Source organism: Dreissena polymorpha, chromosome 2 (assembly GCF_020536995.1).
Source record: "Dreissena polymorpha isolate Duluth1 chromosome 2, UMN_Dpol_1.0, whole genome shotgun sequence".
Taxonomy (NCBI): domain Eukaryota; kingdom Metazoa; phylum Mollusca; class Bivalvia; order Myida; family Dreissenidae; genus Dreissena; species Dreissena polymorpha.
The window spans coordinates 101,006,568-101,031,341 of NC_068356.1; the positions used below are offsets into that span (position 1 = coordinate 101,006,568).

The 24,774-nt window shown below is 36.5% G+C and overlaps 1 protein-coding gene across 1 annotated transcript; it reads right to left on the bottom strand.

The window, feature by feature from the left end:
- Positions 1-1,657: 1,657 nt before the first annotated feature.
- On the bottom strand, positions 1,658-24,292 carry LOC127869943 (mediator of RNA polymerase II transcription subunit 12-like protein). The gene is made up of 15 exons (XM_052412602.1): positions 24,278-24,292; positions 22,080-22,179; positions 20,585-21,150; positions 18,783-18,946; positions 17,773-17,881; positions 17,192-17,322; positions 15,888-16,004; positions 13,399-13,540; positions 12,257-12,383; positions 11,358-11,576; positions 10,580-10,703; positions 7,976-8,135; positions 2,958-3,134; positions 2,586-2,722; positions 1,658-1,816 (listed from the first exon to the last, which is right to left on the bottom strand). Exons 1-13 carry the CDS (start codon positions 24,290-24,292, stop codon positions 2,973-2,975), a joined length of 2,136 nt encoding a protein of 711 aa, XP_052268562.1. The 3' UTR covers positions 1,658-1,816; positions 2,586-2,722; positions 2,958-2,972.
- Between the last annotated feature and the right edge of the window lie 482 nt (positions 24,293-24,774).

Here is a 24,774-nt window from a genome sequence, read left to right on the forward strand (position 1 = left end):
TTTACTTTAAGGAAAAAACAGTAAAAGTATGTTTTTTATGAAAATGAAACACAACAAACAATATACTTATCATGATAACGGCTAAACGACTTATTATCCCAATATAACACTGTCAGTGAATCGCACATTTCAATTAAAAATTATTCCCCTTGAATGTTAATGCATATTGATATAACGAATTCATCAAACGTTATCAAACATGAGTAATTTGCATTGCATCGGATTCCCACAATATTTTGTGGATGTAAATCGGATCCGGTTGTTGTTTATGTGTCAAGCTCATTTTGCCAGTGAGATACTTAAATTTCTTGCGTAGTAAAATCGGCTAGATTGAACTTTACCGGTACGCAGTTGTTTACCACTATCAAATCTACTGTAAAGTACACAAAGATACTTACATAATTCTGCCGTATCTGTCTGAATAAACATCCGCTGCACAAAATATAGACATTTGTATTAATGATTATTAAACACAATCATATTTTTCTGTGTTTATTGAATTAATGACACTGAGTTTCTTTGTCGCGTTACAAGATGGCGGATGTCTAACGCTGTTTGTGAAGTGACGTCACAATGTTTATTTGAGCGCGTGCCCGTTCCCACAAAAAAAGTTTAAACACAAAATACTCGAAAACTTGATTTTTGCCAGGTATAACCCCTACGCCAACAGGTAGATCGCATTCTGGTCCATATACATGTCAAATTTCAGCAAACGTGTTCGGCCAGTTTTCAAGAAACTCAAATCGCGGCTATATGCACCAACTTAACGAAACTTAGCCCCCTTTATCATTCGTTCGAATGAACGTCATCAATGATGACGTCCAATACATCACTCATTCCATATTTTTTTACTTTTGACCTTGAAGGATGACCTTGACCTTGACATTTCACCACTCAAAATGTGCAGCTCCATGAGATACACATGCATGCCAAATATCAAGTTGCTATCTTAAAATTATATTGCAAAAGTAATGGCAAAGGTTGAAGTTTCGGACGGATGGACAGACAGACAGACAATTCAAATGCTATATGCTACGCTACCGGGGGCATAAAAACAAACGCACCAGCTGTGAGGCGAAGGATGCGATGAACTTGTCCATCTGTGTGAGGATGGAGGAGAGGAGCCCCTCGCGCTGGTCATCCTGACCCTTCAGGCATGTCAGTATCAGTGACTGAAACGGCTGATGGCTGAACAGGGACTTGCTGAAAATGTACCAAAATGGGGCTTAATGGATCAGCACTTTAGACATGTAAGGATGAGAGACTGGAATGGCAGACGACTGAACAGGGACTTGCTGAAAATGTACCAAAATGGGGCTTAATGGATCAACACTTTAGACATGTAAGGATGAGAGACTGGAATGACAGACGACTGAACAGGGACTTGCTGAAAATGTACGAAAACAGGGCTTAATGCCTCGACCCTTTAAGCATGTCAGGATCAGTGAATGGAACAGCTGGGGACTCAACAGGGACTTGCTGAAAATGTACATCAAAACAGGGCACAATGTTTTTTTTATTTATTTAAAAAAGTCTCTTCATGGCAAAAAATCAAGTTAAGGCAAAAGTGTCATCCATGATTAGCCTGTGCAGACTACACATATGCGTAAAGACCCGTTTTCCCAGAGAGAGGCTCATTTATCTGCCCCACATTTACTGGTTGCGCTCCAAGTCCTGCTTGCTTTTCAGGAAGGTGTTGCTGCTCTCCAGCAGGTGTACAGCCTTCTGTAGGACGCTTCCCTGCACACCGCTCTGCAGCTTGGCTATCAGAGGGGGAACCAGCCACACACTGTTGTCTGACTCATCATTCTCGGTCCTTAAAAAAACTTGCACGTGTCTATTCAGACATGATGAAACAGCATATTCATGCTAATTAGATTTTCAGACCATAGGTGATATATAGCTACAAGGTAAATCTTACAGTTACTTAGATTACCTTCAAAGTGACTGATTTTTCAAATATTTCCTAGGTGAGGGATGTTTTAATCTGTCATTCACCAAATTAGCAAATAGCTACAAATAAGCAAATTTGACTACATAAATTTCTGTACAATGTTTTGTCCACAAAACTCTTTAAAACGGCCTAAACTAGAAGAATTACTATTTTGAATGGTAACTAAGTCAAAATGGCCTTGGGGGTTTAAATCAGTTAAATGACACTTTGAACAGTTAGCCCAGAATTAATTGATTACTTACATATATGCAAAATAATCATAGCGAATATAATACAAGGCTTAAACAAAAAATTATATGTAAACAAATCATCATAGGTACTATTCTTAACAACACAGAATCACAAATACAAATAACTGAAACAAACAACTTAGGTCAATTATTCTTTAAACAAAAATCATGCAATCCATGCCAAATGTCACTGTGGCATATTTGATATGGTGTTAGACTAGAATCGGGAGGTCACAGGCTCGATCCCCACTGTGGGAGATTTCTTGAGATCTCCCCCATAGACACCAACTATTGGTTCTACCCAGAAAATGGGTAGAACTAAGCGTCTCAATAAGCCTTAGGCTTTTGATGAAATCGAGCTAAAATAAATAGGCTTAAAATCAATAGATTTAAACCCCTACTTGGGTGAGGCCACAGAGAGTGTGTCCAGAAGGGCGGCAGCCTGCGAGTTGTTGGTGGTGCGGCTGTGCTGCTTAGTCTGCTGGTGGAACAGCTGCACTGTGCCCAGCGAGATACAGTCCAGGATCGCGCTAGTCTCCTGAAAACGGGAACATTTACAACATTATAAAACCGTTCCAACTCAGTAGCAAAGTGGAAATAGCTTTATGCAACCAGCATAAAACCAGAAAAGCCTGCAAGTAACTTGCAGTCTTTAACTCAAAAGATATCAATCTATCTAAATCATACTTACCGCGTTAGTTTTAGCCTGTTACAGATCTCCATCAAACTTACTGCATTATTCTTGTCCTGTTATATATCACCATCAAACTTACAGCATTATTCTTGGCCTATTTGAGCATGAGGTTGAGTTCTAGGAGTGAGATCCTGATGGTCCAGGGGTCCAGGGTCTGCAGGATGCGCTCTATCTTCTCCTTGTGGTCAGCCTCCTCCTCCTCCAGCTTACTGACATCGTGCGCCGGGTAGCAGATCATACATACTAGCTGCTGCGTCTAAGGAGAGAACACTTGATTGTTAATTGATTAGGTATTAACCTTGTCTGAGGAAAGAACATTTGATTGTTAATTAATATTAGGGATTAACCTTGTCTGAGGAAAGAACACTTGATTGTTAATTGATATTAGGGATTTACATTGTCTGAGAAAAGAACAATTGATTGTTAATTAATATTAGGGAATTAGCTTGTCTGAGGAAAGAACACTTGATTGTTAATTAATATTAGGGATTTACGTTGTCTGAGAAGAGAACATGTGATTGTTAATTTATATTAGAGATTAACTTTGTCTGAGGGAGAACACTTGATTGTTAATTAATACACAGAAAACCTTATAAACCGGATCCTCTCTATACCGAAATCCTCTCTAAACCGGAAAAATTTTCCAGTCCCATTTTTTCCCCTATAAAACCATGAGTAAAATATCTCCTCAAGACATGTATTCTCTCAATTCCGAACACCAGTCATTCTTTGGATAAAAATTGGGTCATTCTGTATGTAATTGTACCTCTCCTGTCAGAACTGGTTTATTGCACCTCAGACCTAGAGTCAAAAGATTGTTAATAGCGGATAAAAGACGCTTGAAATTAATAAAGGTGGTCGAAAGTTTTGCAACCTATAAAAATCACAAAACAATTTTAAGACACTTAGCCTTTAACGTACATAACGATCAATAGAAGTGATAATACTGATTATAATTACTGATAACAAACATAGGGTTCTTTAGTGTGTTTTGTTTTTTATGTAGGAAGCAGTGCTAAATTTTAATAAGCTTAATGCTATTTAATTTTTAATTGTTTATTACAATTGCTAATTTCGTGTCATATAAAATGGTGATTTGCAGAGTTCTTGAAGCAGTTGCATTTAGATATTTATTTAGATTTTCAAATTGGCAATTAAGATAACCACAACTAAAAATGTCCAAACCTCCTTCTAAGCGAAGGCGCATGGAATTATCTGCAGAAGACAAAATAAAACACTCAAGATACTGTCAGAGAAATATGGGGTAGGAAAACAGTAAAGCCAGATGCATTTGTGAAGTGCTTTGTGGGAGTTGGTTATAAGGTTTCAAATCAGGGTGATGGCAATGATGGTTACGATGGAAGAGGGAATCATGGTGATCATGATGATAATGACGTCGTGCCTTTGGCGGTCTTGGTACATGAGCTGGTATTGCAGTTGGAAGACTGATGAAATCAACATCCTAATTCCGACCGAGAACATTGGGAAGATGATCTCATGAAAAGCCAATGTGTACACACACCAGTCTTACTGACCTGTGTACTAAAGCGAAAGGAATTGTGGGTAGCACTTCTTTTACGAGTGAAAAGTGAAAGCGAAAGTAGGTCAGATAGATCATGCTACTGATAATTGCTATCAGTCTTAATAGAGATTCAAATTCACATTTAAACATAAAACAATTACATTTCTTTAAACAACATTCCATTTTAAATATATGATAAAAAACGATTTTCTGTCATTATTAACATTTTCATTCCTACGCAGAATTACTTTGGTGGAAGCATAAATCCCCAAACTTGGGGAATGTGATGGATCTTAGTATAGAGGTGACAATAACGTAGTGAAGTCACCATCTATGTATAGAATGCATGAAAAGTTACAAGACAAACACCATCACTACACTCGAGACCGACCACGCTGAATCTGAAGAGGAATCTCTCCCATCCCCTGATAGTGACATGACCTATAAAGTAGCTCTTCAGCTCCTTATGAAGCTTGAAAACTTCACAAGTGAAAAGAACACTGAAATGTATATGTACGTGTTCAGGAAATGATCAACAAGGTGGAGAAGACTATCATGCGTGGTAGATGTTTGAAATAAGATGTCATTCTTGACATGTTTTTCAGTGTGAAAAGGAACTAAATTCACCTTAAACATGCATAAGACATTGTTTGTTTTTCAGGGTGCACTGTTTGATCCATATTGTGACTGATATTGCTTTCGAATCAAGACATGCGTTGTTCTTATGTGATGCAATATGAATGAATGTTATATATAAATAAACTATTAACATTTGCTGAAAGTGTGTGTTTTCCACATTAGGCTATGTAATTGACATTTTTAAAGTAAAATAGTCAATTTTCCTTCTTAACCGGAATCCTCTCTAAACCGAGATTTCCTTTCGGTCCAGGGGGTGTCCAGTTTAGAGGGGTTCCACTGTATTAGGGATATGCCTTGTCTGAGGAGAGAACACTTGATTGTTAATTAATATTAGGGATTTTGCTTGTCTGAAAAGAGAACATGTGATTGTTAATTAATATTAGGGTTTAATCTTACTTACATTGTGCGCCGGGTAGAAGATCATACGTACCAGCTTCTGCGTCTAAGGAGAGAACACTTGATTGTTAATTGATATTAGGGATTTACATTGTCTGAAAAAAGAAGATTTGAACACTTGAGTCTTGATTGTTAATTAATATTAGGGATATATACAAAGATGAAAGGCATGAGGCATACCCTTTAAAATATGTGGTAGAAAACACTTGATTGTCAACTGCCCAGTGTTCTGGGAAAACTGGGCTTAATGCATGTGCATTAAGTGTTGTGCCAGATAAGCATGTACAGTCCACACAACGCTTTTCACATACACTGAATTTTCCTTTTAAAGTGATCTTCTTTAAACTAAAACAAAAGCTGTCTCCATGGGATGACATATGCCCCCAAAAAATGCTTTGATAGAAGTTATGAGCATGTTTCGAAACCTAAACGCAGATTTCGAAACCTAAACGCGGACCCTAGGTTCAAGATCAAGGTCAAAGGGGTCAAAATTTGTCTGCCTATGGAAAGGCCTTGTCCATATACACATGCATACCAAATGTGAAGGTTACATCTGAAGCGACATTAAAGTTATGAGCATTTTTCAAAACCTAAACGCGGACCCTAAGTTCAAGGTCAAAGGGTCAAACTTTGTGTGCATATGGATAGGCCTTACACATGCATACCCAATATGAAGGTTACATCTGAAGCGACGTAGAAGTAAAAAGCATTTTTCGAAACCTAAACGCAACATGACGGAAAGACAGACAGACGGACAGTGCGATCACTATATACCCTCCTTCGGGGGCATAACAATCCATAAAAGCGAAAAGTGTTTTCCCTGATAAGATTGCATAGACTTATCTGGGAAAACACATTCGAACACATGCTGCTGCGTCTGATAACAGAACACTTGATTTTGAACCCTTTACCAATAAAATACCCATTTTGACCTGTCTGAAGTCTCTTAGAAAATCTAATTAAATTTAAGACCTTTCTAAAGCCCACATTTCCAATCATTAGATGATGATGGGCAATAAACGGGCAATAAACAGCATACAACCTGAATAGACTGCGAGTTACTCGCAGGCTGTTCTGGTTTTAATTTAGTTGCATATAGCTATTTCTATGCACCGGGTAGCAGATCATCGTCTGCGTCTGATGAGAGAGCACTTGATAGTTAATTCAGACGTGTTCTGGGATAACTGGGCTTAAATCACGTGCGAAAAGTGTTTCCCAGATTAGCATGTACAGTCCACACAGGCTAATCAGGGACTACACATTCTGCCAACAGAATTTTGTTTAGAATATATCTCCTTTAAATAAAAACTCCTTACGAGCGGAAAGTGTCGCCCCCGATAATCTTGTGCAGATTTGTTTGTGGGTGATGAGGAGACACATGATTGTTGACCCTTTACCACACAGATCACAATGTTGACTTGTTTGTAGTGTTTGTAGAAAATAAAATTAAATTTAAGAGCTTTCTTACTAGAGTCAAGTTTTAAAGCCTCAATTTCCAACTGTAAGATGATGATGATCATGGCAAGCTGCTCTGGTTTTATGTTATTTGCATATAGCCATTTTGACTTTGTTTCTGAGTGGGAAAGTTGATTAATACTCGGGGTTAAGCTACATCTCAAAGCAATGGTGCCCCTTTCAATTTTTGCATCATCCTTTTGTAATATAACTTCCATTTTTATGCCCCACCCTTTAAAAATATAAGGCCCACTTCTATTTTTATGCATCACCCTTTTAAAACTATGTCCCATCCTTTTTTGGCCCTTTTTCAATGTCCATTGACATTCATAAACAACCAACGAATTTCTATTTGATTTTGAAGATTTTTTAAAGTTGAATACAGTATTGCTTGATAATAACATCAATTTATTTTAAATAAAGAACATTCCTCATATAATATATAATGGATGATTGGACATAAGTATGTGAGGAAAAACAGCACAATCAAGTCCCTTACCACGTACAATCTTAATCATCATATAATTTTTCAAAGGGTCACCCTGCCCCTTTTTAAGGCCCCAAGAATTTTTTAGTTTGGCTAAATACCTTTTATTATGTATGATAAACGTTTTTTCTAACTTAGTAAAAAAAATCAAGTGCACAAACAAATGTGTTTGCACAAAGGACATCTTCTGATAAAATTTTCAAATATTTTTCTTTTACTCTTTCCAATGCATGTTGATCATTCGCACAAGCTGGTGTATTGGCAAAAATTTTTTTGATGGCTTCAGTTTGATTGATACAGTCTGTTTTTAAAGAAGATTTTGTATTTGTCAATCTAGACCACTTTACTAATAGTTAGACATTGTATGTTTTTATAACACATAAGATATATATATTTATATCACAGACAGCTCAAATCAATTTGTTTAACTGTCTCATTTCTTCAATTTTGTTTTTAAAATTCACTTTATGGGGAGCCCCATTTTTTCAGAGTTGAATCCCAATTTTGTCCTAGATTTGTTCCCATGCACATCTGTGGTTTTACACCTCCCTGCTTTCCAGAGTCAGTATTTTAATTACCCTTCCCTGTCTCCATTTACTTGTTCAGGGCTGAGTTTGTGGTCGAGGAGCATCTCCGAGTTGAAGAGGCCCTCTGGGTCTCTAAGGAACTTCTCACTGACCCAGTCCTGACTGCACAGCTCACATAGGGCGTGCTTGGAGAACTCAGACAGACCAGCGTTCTCCATGCCTCCTGATGGTCTGTCAATAGAGATAGAGAATACTATGTGAGTTTTGGATAAAGATCAAGTTTATCAAGTGAGGCTTAGAACCATGGTAGCGCGAGGCTTGCCCAGATCCTATTATTTCCCCCCTTTTTCCATTAATGCATATCAAATATTGCATTTTTTGATGATCTTGTTTTTCCGAAGTTGACATAAACAGGTTCTCCAATTTTTGGAAAAAGCCAAATCTGATCTAAAAATATAGAGCTCATGTTTATAAGATCGTTGTTATACTATCGATTTTCATGTGGTAATTGTTAATCTCATATGCATACATATGTTTTTAAAATTCAAAAACATATTCGATATTTGCTCAAGTCCACTATAGAAATGGTATGAATATTTATGCTAACTTAACACCTTTTTCACAACGGTTGATTTTTTGTTATGTTTTTTTTTTTCACAAAATACAGAAATATGGATGTCTTATCATGCTCACATATTAGTTGTAAATATATGTGTTTAGACGATGTACTATGTGCAAGTCTTGAATAAAAAAGTCTGTCTGTCTGTCTGATAAAATACTATGTTAGTGTCATAGTCTACTTGAAGAATGGTAAAACACTGCAGAAGTGGAAGACGAAAAAAGTAGTCTGCTATGTACATGAAAAGTAGTCCGCTATGTACATGAAAAGTAGTCCGCTATGAACATGAAAAGTAGTCCGCTATGTACATGAAAAGTAGTCCGCTATGTACATGAAAAGTAGTCTGCTATGTACATGAAAAGTAGTCCGCTATGTACATGAAAAGTAGTCCGCTATGTACATGAAAAGTAGTCCGCTATGTACATGAAAAGTAGTCCGCTATGTACATGAAAAGTAGTCCGCTATGTACATGATGTAGCAGTGTAAAAGCTTGTAGGCATGTCAAGCACAAGTTTACATGACATCCTGATATTTTTTTTCTATAAAATCATTAAGCTGTAGGAAAAATAAAAGGACATGGAAAAAGCCTCAATAAAAAATCTACAAAAGGGTACCATCATTGCCAAGATTGGCAACTAAGTTTGTTTATTTAATTATTTAGAGTCATTGGGTTTATTTTATCTCATGAATGTTATCAGCTAAAACACATCAGAGATGTTTTCAGGAATGTTATCAGATGGACTTCTACTTTTATTTAGGTTTCACCTCAAGGACCAACAAATCATTGGGTATCATCTATAACTCATGACAAACAAACCTACCAAATTGTATTAATTGGCAAGCGGAATGCAATACACAAATAACAGAAGTTAACTTATTGTTATTGTTCTTCCTTATATTGTTGGTATAAACATTTTACACCATATTCCAAAATTAAACAGGAATTCTCAACTAGTCATAACCAACTTTGGTACAAAATTTTAAAAGAACCATCGCATAATGCTTCTGTAGTTACATCCCATATTTTTTACAAAAATGAAATAAAGGGCGTGTATTTTTTTTAAATTTAATAGTGAGTTTGACCTTTCCCTTCTAGTTTTTTTTAAATCAACATATAAACCATGCTATGAGAAAAATGGTGTTTCATATGCTTCTGCATCAAGTGTCATCCCAGTTAAGCCTGATCAGACTGCATTGGCTAATCAGGGAAGACACTTTACAGTTTCATGGAACTTCTCGTTAACAGGAAATATCTTCTTAGCAAAAATTAAGTCTAGGTGAAAAGTGTAGTCCGTGAATGGCCAGCGTGGACTGCACAGGCTTATCTGGGACGACACTTTGCCCATACGCATTTAAGCCTGGGTCTCCCAGAGCAATGGTTGCTGCCAACCCAAGCATCATATCCATGGTCGTATTATCACCCATGTTGTAGAGCCAGATCACAAATGCCTCCCCTCCCTTGATTTTTTTAATCAACATGCAAGCCTCGCTGTGGTCAAACTGGCATTTAATGAATGTGCAGTTCGCATATGCTAATAAGAGATGACACTTTCTGCATAGACTACATTAACATTTTGAAGATACTTCCTTTGAACAAACAAGAGCTGTGTTTGTGAAACACAATGCCCCCTACTGTGCTGCTATTTCAGAAAAAAATGACCTTTGACCTTGAAGGATGACCTTCACCTTTCACCACTAAAAATGTGCAGCTCCATGAGATACACATGCATGCAAATATCAATATTGCAAAACCTATGACTAAGGTTAAAGTTTTGGTACACACACAGACAATGACAGACAGGCCAAAAACAATATACCCCCGATCATTTGATTCGAGGGCATACAAATTCCCAAAACTTGACATTGTCATCCCTGCAGGCTGCACAGGCTTATCTGGAGATGCATTTAACCAGATTTCCCCAGAGCAAGGTTCGTATGTTGATTTCTGAACTTCCAAAAATGTTTTTGCAAAATTTAAATAGTGAGAGTTTATTGATGAAAGTTTAATATCGATTGTGACCTTTGGTATATTAATTTTTGTATGTTTGCTGCCTACCCTAGCATCATGTCCATAGCTGTATCGTCGTCCATGTTGGTGAGCCAACTCATGAACTCCTCCCCTCCCTTGCTGTCACGTCGCCCTGACGACATTGTCTTCAGCTCGTCACGACATGAGTCAGCTAACGAGATTTGTTATGGTTATCATTTAGATGAAATGATGTATTCAATATTAAATGATGACACATAAGCAAAACAACGTTTTGAATATACAAACATGTTTATGTAACATTTCTCATTCTGAAATTCACTCAAATTATAAACCTTATAACTTTAGATTTATGATTTTCATTGACATGTAATTAAATAAAATCTTGCATTTTGTTTGATTTATTATAATGTCTGATCTAAGTCTTTGGACTAAAACATTCATAGAACATTTGATTTCATAGTTGAGAGAACCTAGGAAAAAACAACATAAAGAGAAGTGTAAGACAAATTATATTGGTTTGAAAGTATACTTTACTATCAAGATAATTACATTTATTTAAATAATTGTTAAATTAATTCCACTTCTGAGAAAGCTGGGCTTAATGCATGTGTGTAAAATGTCATATCAGATTAGCCTGTGCAGCCCACACACGCTCATGAGGGACAACACTTTCCGCTTTAATGAAACAATTTGCTTCAAGGAGGTCTTTTCTTAACAACAATCCAATGCATGGGGAAAAGTTTTGACCATGATAAGCCTGTGTGGACTGTCCAGGCTTTTCGAGGACAACACATTACACACATCAAGCCTAGTCTTTCACATACTAAGGCTCAAATCTACGTACACAGCACCAGCATGGCCTTCAGCACAGCTAGGACCGCCCCCACGTCAATGTTGTTGTGCCTGGCTGCCAGCAGGTGTCTGTCACACGAGGCCTTGACGTGCGTGCCCCTCCGCGGGTTGCTAGGATACTGCCAGGTCACGGTCTTGTTGACCTTGAAAAGTCTCAGCAGCAGATGGCAGGTCAGTCTGGCACCCGGCTCAGCTTCTGGGTCTATCTCACCTGTTTTAATCATTTGATTTTAGAATTATAGTTTGTTTCTGGGCTCACTTTGCAATTGCTGTGTAAACTACTTGCTCCAATTTTTATCATTTGATTTAAGAAATTGTTTGTTTGACAAAGTGATCATTTTTATCCATTTTCTGGGTTGATGATAAGAAATCTGTTTCAGTAACCAAAATGCATGTTATTAAGTATGTGAGCAATCTGCTATATTTAAAATAATTTACATACAATTTTAGTAGTCAATTTTAGAGACACTAGTAGCCACTTAGAGATTTCAGTAGCCATGGGCTATTTTGGCTACTGGTATGCTAAAATAGATTTCTCTGACCTGTTAAACAAAGAAGCAAACACAAACAATATATTGAACCCCATCATTTGTAATGCTCTTAAATCAAGTATGTGGTTTCCCTCCTTTAAAGGTCTTGACCCTTGTAAAAAGCTGTTCATCCACCGATCCCATGGTACTTCCTTTGGTTGCCGTGGCGAAATGAATATGTTGTCCGCCTAGCAACTTGATGTTAATTGGTTAGATCTGAACTGTTAAAACATTATTTTTATCTCCCCCATAGACATCCAGTACTGGTTCTACCCAGGAAACCGACTAACGAGTTTTTTTTCAAAATTCCATGGGTTTTCCACGCATTAGAGCTCAAATAAGGAGGTTTAAACCTACTTACCAAATGCAGGATTGACCAGTGAAGGTAGCGCCACATAGTATAGCAGGTCTTGCAGAGAGAAACAGTGGCGGGCTATCAGTATGGACGTGAACACCGCAAGGTTGTCATGGATTGACAGGTCACTCACCTAAATAAGTCAAATAATTTGAGCAATTTTTTCCTGACAATACTCTTGTTAATGAGGTGAAAATGAATTCATATAATTTATTAAAGCAAAGAAATTACTGAAGAACTTATGTTTCCACTCAAATGTAGAACGAAAGAAAAACCTTGTATTTTTTTTTAAATATCATGTCATAATAAACTAGAGCTGTGTCACAGACGTGACGAATACCCCCATATGCTGCATTAACACAGAATATTTTGCATGTTGTCTTCACAAAAAACAGCGGACACCATGCTGAATGTTTAAAACGCACTAAGTGACCCCGTGACCTGATTTTTGACCTGACATAACCCATGTTCGAACTTGGCCTAGACATCATCTAGATACAACTTCTGACCAAGTTTGGTGAAGCTCGGATGAAAACTACTTGAATTAGAGAGCGGACACCATGCTCAATGTTTAAAACGCACTAAGTGACCCAGTGACCTGGTTTTTGATCTGGCATGACCCATATTCGAACTTGACCTAGACATCATCTAGATACAACATCTGACCAAATTTGGTGAAGATCGGATGAAAACAACTTGAGGAGACACTATATACGGACCGACAGACAAACAGACCGACCGACAGACAGACATAAGCAAACAAACAAAAAAGATGATACAGCTGTCGGGAGATTACATTTTTGTGGACACAGTTATGATTGAACAAAGGAAGAGAAATCATTTACTGTAGAATCAGAACATATTGAACAAGTATGTCAAGCTGTGTGAGGACATCAATTTAACCACAGTTGTGATTGGACAAGAGGAAAATAAATTATCTAATCAGAACAAGCCAAACAGATACTTACATCAATCTGAGTGAGGACATCAATGTTACCACAGTTGTGATTGGACAGGAAGAAAATAAATCATCTAATCAGAACAAACCTAACAAATACATCAATCTGAGTGAGGACATCAATGTTACCACAGTTGTGAATAGACAGAAAGAAAATAAATCATCTAATCATAATAAGCCTAACAAATACATCAATCTGAGTGAGGACATCAATGTAACCACAGTTGTGATTGGATGAGCAGCAAAGAGCACAGAGGACTCCTAGCCATTCAGCACTCAGGGAATTGCACTTTGCTGTCAGTTCTGCACACAACACGCTGATCTCGTTCAATCTGGAAGAAACGGCATTATTTAACGTATATCAAAGAGAACAAGTATGAATGACCAATTTGAATTAAAGTGAAATATATGGCATAAACAAGAGATGTGTTCGTCAGAAACACAATGCCCCCTACTGCGCCGCTTTGAAATGAAATTTCTATTTATCATTTGGCAGGTATAGAAATCATCTCCCTATAAAGCTTATTACTTCCCTTGGATTTTGGATTGGGGGGTCTGTAGACAGTCAAAAATGACCAAGTCAGACATCACTGACAACCAAGGCCTGTGGTTTATCAAAGAGATCATAGCCAGAGTTCATCACGAATCTATGGACATAAGTCCACAGGTATGTAATGAACCCTACCATTCACAAATTAGTACAGGAAAGAAATGATAATTATATCATTTAAAAAAAAACTTTGACAAATCAATCATTTCCGTTATAAATAATCAAAATAAAAAATCTGTACAGTAACTGTGAAAAGAACTTAAGTTCTTGGTAAGGAAATATATATAATCTGAGATTTATAATTATATAAATTACTTACGTTGAAAATAATTGTCTCTAACAAATCTCTGTTTTTAGTAGCAAATAATTAAAAGTCACTACCGTGACTAGATTCACCACTCAAAATGTGCAGCTCCATGAGATACACATGCATGCCAAATATCAAGTTGCTATGTTCAATATTGAATAATTATCTCCATTTAAAGCTAATTACTTCCCTTGGATTTGTATTTTTGACCTTAGACCTTGAAGATTGACCTTGACCTTTCACCACGATGTGTTTGTCAGAAACACAATGCCGCCTACTGCGCCGCTTTGATTTATTTAACAAAAATATATAATTTGGCAAGTCAGATAATTATGTCCATTTAAAGCTTATTACTTCCCTTGGATTTATTTTTTCGACCCCGTGACCTAGTTTTTGACCCTGCATGACCCATATTCGAACTTGACCTTGATATTGTCTAGATAGCGGACACGAAAAGTGTGACAGACAGACAGACTGACGGACAATGCGAAAAATATATACCCCCTTTTCTTCGAAAGGGGGCATAAAAATAACTGTTTCTTTATTTTTCACTAGTACACAGGGAACACACTGATACAGACGGCATCTTTTAGACACCTTCTTAACAAAAAATGTGGAAAATAAAGCGAGAGTTTTATGCTACCCATGATATAACATGTGGAATAAAGTATGGAGTTTGATGTTCACTATGTTAAAAGGATAATTATTTGAAGTGTTGATAAAATAAATACATATTTGGTCTAAAAATAGTGAACTACAGAGATGGCATAAAATTACTATGCAGCTAAAACGGTTTGAAAAAAAGGGCAAACTCAAGTTATAAGGAAAATCTCAAGCTTAAAGTGATATTATGGGCATTTTTCACTGTTGAATTGTGCTGAAAAGAATAAACAGGTCAAAAGAGTTAATTAAAATGTGGTAACTGACCAATTATCTGCAACTCATCTTGCTACCAGTTGTTTATAAAAATATATTTTATATCCAATATTCTTACGTGACTCAGTCACCCAGTTCTCTAAGCTGAAATGATCCGTAAAACAAAATTGTGTCTTTGTGTCGCATGAACGAATCTGCACTAAAACTAAATTTAGGTTCATATCGTACATGCATGATTAGTTGTCAAACGAAAGTACGGTTGATATTCAAATGCATTATTTTTCTCTTTCCGGGCTATTGTTTTAGTATGTTGATGTTGCATTAACAAATATAAGTGTATATGAAGTGGAAACACCAAAAATAAACAACGGTTGCGATAGACACCTATAAACTGTAAGATGCCCATGATATCACTTAAAATCAATACAAAAGCATAAAAATAATACTGTAAAATTGAGGATGCAATAACAACTAACAGACCACACACCAAGACGAATGTAGTCTCTATCACAAATGTCAATCATATACAAAAATCTGCTGCAATTTGTTTCCAATCGTGAAACTTTGAAATAATCTTTTAGTTGTAAAACTATTTCATACAAATATCGCTATGATTTGATTAACAAACTATTTATTATCTTGTACAATTTTGAAATGTTTGATTTTATGTGATTTATTCCAATTGAGTTGCCAGATAGGAGATTAACAACTGTGAAACCAATGTTATTCGTCTGACACCAGCTTTCATTGATTTTCATGGGTACACTAGGCCACTAAATCAAATGATCTACAAATGTTTACATCAGATGTATTATATGGGCATACTAAGACCCAATAAATGTGCCTGATTTTACTAACAAAATTAAATGAATCTTCGGTATTTGTGTATTGCTCTTCTTGGAATACAAAGGCAAAGCTTGAATTTGTAGTATTTTACCCCACCCACCTTTCCGATGGTAGGTTGACATCACAGATGAAGAGCATTGTGTTGACAACAAAGCTGTAGCGACTGCCTGCGTTCTTGGTCAGCTGGTCCATTAAGTACTGCTCAATGGGTATGCTCCTAAAAAATGTCAAATACATGTCCAATGGGTATGCTCCTAAATAATGTCAAATACATGTCCAAATGGGTGTGCTCCTAAATAATGTCATATACATGTCCAATGGGTATGCTCCTAAATAATGTCAAATACATGTCAAATGGGTGTGCTCCTAAATAATGTCAAATACATGTCCAATGGGTGTGCTCCTAAATAATGTCAAATACATGTCCAATGGGTATGCTCCTAAATAACGTCAAATACATGTCCAATGGGTATGCTCCTAAATAATGTCAAATACATGTCCAATGGGTGTGCTCCAAAATAATGTCAAATACATGTCCAATGGGTGTGCTCCTAAACAGTGTCAAATACATGTCTCAAAGCGTTGTTGATTTGAATCTGTTGTTCTACACAGTTGAACAACACTTCAGCTGTCCATTAGTTAAATCAAATATCTGTTAAGAAAAAGTTAAAATTAATTCCTTCATGTCACTCTTATTCTCACATATTAAATTCTGTTGTTGATTTTTACATTTTTAACCAAAATTATCAGATGAGTTGAATAGAATTTTCAGTCACTACCTGTATTTTCGCACAAATTAGATTTTTCACCTCGAAGTTTTAACACTTTTCCTGTTTCACACTTGTGGACTGTTATCAAAGTTTTTCAAACTAAGCAAGTATGGAAACACTTGATTTTTCATAGAATCTATGATTTGTTATATGTGCATTAATACAATTTATACCATCAAGCGATAAGACTTGTTTAAAATGTGTTAAAAATAACAGACAAACATATTCATTTTTTTTATTTCACATTATTGACACGTACATCCATAAAGGTGCTTAAGCATTAAAAATGTGTTTGCAATGTAGCCATAGTCACAATCCCACTTCCTGCCAACATCAAGATAACGAAGGAAAGCTAAATTTAAAACACTGTTAGCTAAAATAAATTGTTCTTCTAAATGATTTTCTGGACCAGATTCTGTTCATTCTGAATGCAACTAAAAACTCAATCTTCAATTTAATTGTTTAACTTGAAATCACCTTTATTCAAAAATTAAATTTTGGGTTTATTTCAAAGTCTCAACTAAGGCTCAGCTTTCATTTTTAACCTTTTGATCTATTAAAACCACATGTTTATTAAAGGTTCAGAAAACTGGTATGACAAAAGAGAAAGATTACAAAAGAACAGCTTAATAACCTGGCGTTTCCCAGGAAGTCCCTCATAACTTTCAGGTCCCACAGCTGATTGGAAGCAGACGGCTTTATCTCAGCATACAGAGTCACGCGGATCTTTGAGTACGCATTGCTGAACATCTCCTGAAACTTGTTCTGAAAACAGGAAACACTGTGATCACATCCGGAACTACAAGGATCAAAACTAGAACAACAATGATCAAAACTTGATCTATTGAAATCAAAACAGAAATTATACAAATACTGAAATCATTACAGGAAATACTGGGATCGTTACAGGAAATACTGGGATCATTACATGAAATACTGGGATCATAACAGGAAATACTGGGATCATTACAGGAGAGACTGGAATCGTTACAGGAAATACTGGGATCATTACAGGAAATACTGGGATTAAGAACGGAAATACTGGGATAATTACAGGAATTACAGGGATTATAACAGGTAATACTGGGATCAAGAACGGAAATACTGGGATCATTACAGGAATTACTGGGATAAAAACAGGAATACAAGGAATTATTACAGAAATTACTGGGATCAAGACAATGAATATTCATTTGGGAAGATTAGACCACATACCTTTAGATAGCTGCACGAGGTGTACACGTCATACAGGTAGGCTAGGATACACCGTTCATCCGACGTGCAGTCAGCTGGGTTACACACGTGCTTCACCACCCCTATCAACCTGCAATACAGACAAGCATAGATTAACCTGTTGAGGCTTACCTGTTTCTTTGGATACTTTAGATACTGGTTGGCCAAAACCTTATATCAACACGAGCAGCGCTCTGGGACAGGCGTAAATGCATTTTCGTAAAATATAGTCTCAGATTATCCTATGCATTAAAAAAGCAAATCAGAGATGACACTTTCAGCCATTATGGCTTTTTGCATTTAAAGGAAGTCTCTTCTAAACAAAAATCATGTTTAATCACAGGTTAATTTGGGAAGAAACCTAACGCGCATGCATTTAGCCCAGTTTTTAAGCGCTAAGAATATGGTTTTCAACTGAGAAGTTTTAAGGCCTGGAGCATGTACTGTAGCGGAGTGTGCTAACATTCTATGACTGTGGCATAAGATATAATAGGGGGTTATTACAGTAAAATTATCAAAGATGATTAAATACATAATTCTTACTGCTTCCATGACTTAATTTAATTTATACTTATTTTATGCAAGTCCTTTCGGGGCATTTACCAGTATTATTTGTTATTTCAGAAAAATTCTGATCATCAACCTCAATCTTGTTAACTACAAAAATTGGTCATTACTAAAATGTACTTAAGCTCTTTTTAAGTAAAAAATAGCTAAATAATCTACGTTTGCAGACTTTGTAAAGATACTGTAATGTGCTCATTTACACTTGTTTGGTCATTGTCTGTTCAGGTATTACTTTTAACTACCCGAGTACTCTTAAGTATGCAACAAAGTACCCGGGGTACAGTAAATATAGTAAAAATTACCCTGGGATATGGCCGGGTGTCTTTAAGCTTATTTTCCCTACCAGGAGTAAATTGCAGTATACTTACCCAGTGGTCATTTTAAGTAGTGCCTGAGTCTACAACAATCAATAAAGCCTCACTTACCCCTCAAATGCCTTGAAGGTGAGGTCCTCTGACACCAGCAGGAAGGAGTGATACTTGCGGAAGATGGCCACTATACAGAGGCACAGGGAGGTGGTGTAGATACCGGATATGCTCGACCCTCCCTGGGATAACTGGCTTTCTACTATACACAGGTCTGCTAGCAGCTGTCATGGGACAAACAGATTAGTGGTAAAACTCTTCGTTTTTGGTAAAAACCTTTAGATTTTTTTAACTATCTGAAACTATCTGAAACTCACACAAAACCTGAGACACTATAATTCTACAATCTTATCTTATATAAGGAAACCTGCAAATAATAAAACATAAAACAAGAGGGCCAATATGGCCCTAGATCGCTCACCTATTTTTACAAGGCCTTGCTCATTGCTTAGTTGAAAATTCAGTACTCTAGAGCATATAAAATTGGTTCTCTTCTGTTTACTTTTGCAGTGTGAGCATATGATTAATTATGATTGAATACTGTCTATTTGCATGGGTTTTTTGCATGCAAACATTTGCAAGTAATGCTAATTTTACATGTGTTTACATTGTTTTTATAGGTTTTGGACCTCTTGACCAAGACTTTGACCCCACATGACCCAATGTCAAACTTTGCATAGATTTAATCAAGAAAAACATCCTGGTCAAGTATCATCATTATTGGACCAAAACTATGGCCTCTAGTGTGTTAACAAGGTATCATTGGGACAAATCTTCTGACCAAGTTTCATGAAGATTGGACAAGAAATGTGCCCTCTAGAGTGCTTACAAGGTTTCTCTATAGCCAAATAAGGAAAACTGCCGCCAACTGTCTGGCGACCATGTTTTTCAACAGACTGGAACCACTTTTGAACTCAACCAAGATATCATTAAGACAACCATTTTGACAAAGTTACATGAAGATTGGACATGAAATGTAACTTCTACAAGGTTTTTCTTTTTTTAACTAGTGACCTAGTTTTTGACCCGGCATGACCCAGTTTCGAACTCGACCAGGATATCATTGGGACAATGCTTCTGACCAAGTTTCATGAAGATCGGACAAGAAATGTGGCCTCTAGAGTGTTTACAAGGTTTCTCATTAGCCAAATAAGGAAAACTGCCCGCCCACTGGCGGCCATGTTTTTCAACAGACCGGAACCACTTTTGAACTCAACCAAGATATCATTAAGACAAACATTTTCACAAAGTTACATGAAGATTGGGCATGAAATGTGACTTCTACAGTGTTTACAAGGTTTTTCTTTTTTTTGACCTAGTGACCTTGTTTTTGACTCGGCACGACCCAGTTTCGAACTTGATCGAGATTTCATTGGAACAAAGCTTCTGACCAAGTCTCATGAAGATCGGACAAGAAATGAGGCTCTAGAGTGTTTACGAACAAATGTGAACGGACGGACAGATAGACGACGGACAAAGACCGGTCACAAAAGCCAACCTGAGCAATCAGCTGAGCTAAAAAGAGTAATTTTTCATCACTACACTTAATTATCTGTTCAACAGTTTTCATTACTTAAAATAGGGTCAGGTACTGCTTTAAAAAATATGTTACTTTACAAGTTAATAAAGGTTTTATATCAGTTTTCTTTCTATTTATGTTGGTTTCCACTGCTTTTCACAGGTTTCCAGACTAAAGTCATATCTATGTTTGGTAATGTGTCTTTCTCAGAGAAAACCTACAAAAAGCACAATAACCATAGTAGTTAGTGAGGACAACATCTTAAAATACTAGATTGTTCATCCTAGATATAAAACTGTTAAAGTAAAATCTCCATCCTACCACAATAACTCGACTTACTGACCTGCACAGAGGACTCCAAGAGGTTGTTCACATCCACATAGTGTTCCATCAGGTCGAACAGGTACGATATGTACTCCACCTGGGGAAGGTATGTACAATTCCCGCCTGTGAAGCTGGCAATCTGCTCCGACACAGCATTAGTGCACTGCCACATCACCATGTGCTGATCGTAGTAAGACAATTTGTGGAACTTGGAAAAAAGCACCTCCAGATTTGCCGCTAACGAGACCGAACTAGGCTCGTATTTGTCTCTCTTTTTCTTGTTCTTACCCAAATCTCCACTGCTCACATCGATGCAATTCTTACGGCTGAAGAGTCGCAGAATCTCTCGGCTGACTTTCTTCACAATGTGTCGTGCGGCGTCGCGCGCTTTACCGACACCGAACAGGACGACGAGCCTCTGGTTGCATTCGTGGCTTGAGAGCTCATCCTGGGGCAGTGGTAAGTGCGAGGTGTATTGCATGTGTCTAGAGGGACCTTTGGGTTCTTGGGGGGCCTGGGTGTCTTGTTGTTTGACGCTGCTGTGGACAACGGGCTCTTTCTCAGATCTCGTAGATTTTACAGATGCTGAAATATTTAACATTCCAACGTACTTATGACAGAAAAGGACTACATACTTTTATATTAAATTTAAATGAAAATTTGAGCTAAATACCTTTATGTTACCGCTGTTTAAGATATTATAATAATGTTGTAGTAAAATAATAAAGATTAATATCAAGTGAGAATAATATTAAAGTTTAACTTTCAAGTAAGGTAGTCACCAAGCCTTTCATTTGATTCACCTAGTGCTTTTTAACTAGTATTTATCAAATCTCTGCTTATTACATTGTATTCACTATAGTGTATTATTGTCTGGAAAGAGAAATGTACAATTGTATTGGTTCTTTAGACATCAGTGACTATTTGTTCATCTAAGTTACAAACTTGAGAGGTTTCTGCAATACCAACGCTGGACCCTTTACCACTTCCATGTTGATGTGTTTGTTGTTCCTTAGAAAATTAAATTAAAGAATTTTCCTTACCAGACTTAAAGACTTCACTACATACTTTAACATACTGATGAGCAGCAAACAGCATAAAACCTGAACAGCCTGCGAGTTAATTGCAGGCTGTTCTGGTTTAACTCTTTCAGTGCGGGAACCGAATTTTGAAGGCCTGTGCAAACAGTTTGGATCCAGATGAGACGCCACAGAACGTGGCGTCTCATCAGGATCCAAACTGTTTGCTATTCTGATAGTATTCTTTGAAAAAAATCGAAGAAAATGCTAATTTTAGAAATTTAGCAGACAACATTTTAGCAGACGACAAATTTCCCAGCATGCAAAGGGTTAATGCTGGTTGCATGTAGCCATTTTCACTTTGCTTCTAAGCAGGAAATGGTTGAGGATAGTTCACCTGGTGCAGGCGGACTGCAGAGAGAGATATAATATAACAGATAGTTCACCTGGTGCAGGCGGACTGCAGAGAGAGATATAATATAACAGATAGTTCACCTGGTGCAGGCGGACTGCGCTGGTCATCATTGACAGAGCTGAAGAAGCTACTGAGGTCAGTCTCCATCATCTGTATGTCCATGTCCACCTTGATGTCATCCTGGTGTTGTAACCAACACAATACAACACATGGGCGTCAGGTATAAACAAAGCTCTACACATGGGTCAAGGACTTCCCCTTCAAACCTAACAAAGTTTATCTTAGTAGGATAACATGACATGGTTTGGGGTATAAAAGAATTAATCGAAATGGAAGCGTTTTTTTGCCCACTTTTTTAAAGTACAGTACCATGATAATTGGATTAAAAATCACATAAAAACATACCTTAGGAATATTTGGGACGTGAAATCTGCACATTGGGAATATGGTCCTTCTGAATTGCTTGCTAATAAATTGAAAAAAACTGTCTAAAATATTATTTTACCAGCAATATCTAAAATATTCAGTTTCAGTGCTCATTTTATTTTCTTACTTGCAGATTATGTGCTTTTGGAAAGAAATTTATGCAGCTTTCCTTTCTTTAAGGAATTTTCTGGACAGCAATTGAGAATTTTGTAATTTTTCCTTAATTGGGAAAGGGTCTTTCATGTGCACTTTATAGAGAAGGAAACAAGAGCTGTCTCCATCAGAAGTTATATGCCCCAAAAAACACTTTTTTCGAAACATAAACGCAGATTTCGAAACCTTAACGCACACCCTAAGTTCAAGGTCAAGGTCAAAGGGTTCAAAATTGTTGTGCGTATGGAAAGACCTTGTCCATATACAAATGTATACCAAATATGAAGGTTACATCTGAAGCGACATAGAAGTTATGAGCATATTTCAAAACCGTAATGCAAAAGTGTGACGGAAAGACAGACGGACAGACAGACAGACAGTGCGATCACTATATGCCCTCCTTCGGGGGGCATAAAAATCTGTCAGGTAAAATTTGACTGGTAGTTCTGAGCGCGCAATTACAAAAGGAGAAAAGATCCCATTCATACTATGCAACTTTATCTACACAAATATTAACTCTGGAATATCTCTTCTTTTAATCTTTTATTAAACGGTCACTCTATTTCTTCCAATATATTGCTTTAATGAAAATTTCAATATATCATTTTAAACACTAGATTGTCACCATTAACTCATGTTTTCTCCCATAAATAATGATGAAGAAAATAATAAGATTTAAGTTAACAAACACACACCAAGCGCGTTGTAGATATGCCTGGCGTCTGTGCTGGCTATATCGCTGCCTCGATTTAAAATGACATATGTTTGAAATAATACAACTAGTTTGATTTACAATAATCGTCTTAATTTTACTTTAATTGCAACGCATGGGTTGTAGGTGCAGCCCTGGTAACTGTCCAAGCATATTCGAGAGTGTCGCTAGATGTGAGCATGAAAATGTATCCCAGAGACCAGATAGTACGCAGTTTCACAAAACAGAAGTAAATTTATATTTTACGATTATGATTGGTCAACAGTGTGCATGGCAGCCATTAACATCATTAGCAGATTAGCTGTTTAATGAAAACCCTACTGTTTTACACTGTACATATTTAATATTCAATATTAGCCAATAATAGCCGAAACGTCCCTCTCAAAATCACTTAATGGCATGAATTAACAATGCGATGAAACTTTTTGTGAAATTCTGTGGTTTGACAGCAGACTCAGCTCAGAACTTTTTCACAAATAAGCTGTTTAAGTTAATGTCGATGATTTTTACCGCTTATATCAATCTGGTGTTTCAATTGATCTCTATTGTGGCAATATATCCTAAGCATATGCTATTAATTAAATTGCATAGGCAAAAATGTATTAACTGTCATTCATGTATATTACCAACATTATATGCGTTTTATGCAATAATAATACAATTTTTAACATTGTAATTAATATAATTAAAATTCTTCCTCTTTCTATTTATATAGATTTGAAGCAAATCGGGATCTACTAAATGCTATCCCATGTGTTTCACTATCTATGCAGTGCAAATAGCTCTCAAAACTAAGTTCATTGTTATATATATATAGTGTGATATATAAGCTGACTCTGAGTTTAGATAATGACTGAAAGTGCGATTTCTAATCAATGAGAGTAATTGTACATCAGGTTTTTGAGATAACAACTGGCATCTGATGGAAATAAGGAGCATGATAGTACGTATTGCCCATGTAAAATTATGTTGTACTAAACCGTTTACAGTTGGTGTCACCATTTTTACTTGTGCTTTTTTTAATAATGAAACTTTTTTAAAGAAGGAAAATATATAAAATAACGAGTTAAGTTCTTTATAAAGTACCGGAAAATGGCACGTTCCTAATTAAAAAAAATACTTATTTCCCTATTGCTATTAAAAACAAAATTCCAATTGAAGGTTAAAAAATACACATTTGTTTTTAAATAAATAAAATTCAACATTTAGTTAGTTTCCCTATGCAGCTCTATGGCTAGCACTCACGTAAATATAACATTGTCAACTTGAAAACATGGAGTTATCAATTAAAAATGTTTTGGGAGAAAAATATCAAATACACCAATTTTCCAATATGAAGACTTCACGACGCGAATTTTTCCGATTTCAGGGTTTTATGCGCATATTTTTCCAAATTGCGCTGGTACCGGTTCTTTTTCCAATTGGGAAAACAAAATCGCTGCATTATAAAAAGGGAATAAATATAAATATGATGTTGACTGTAA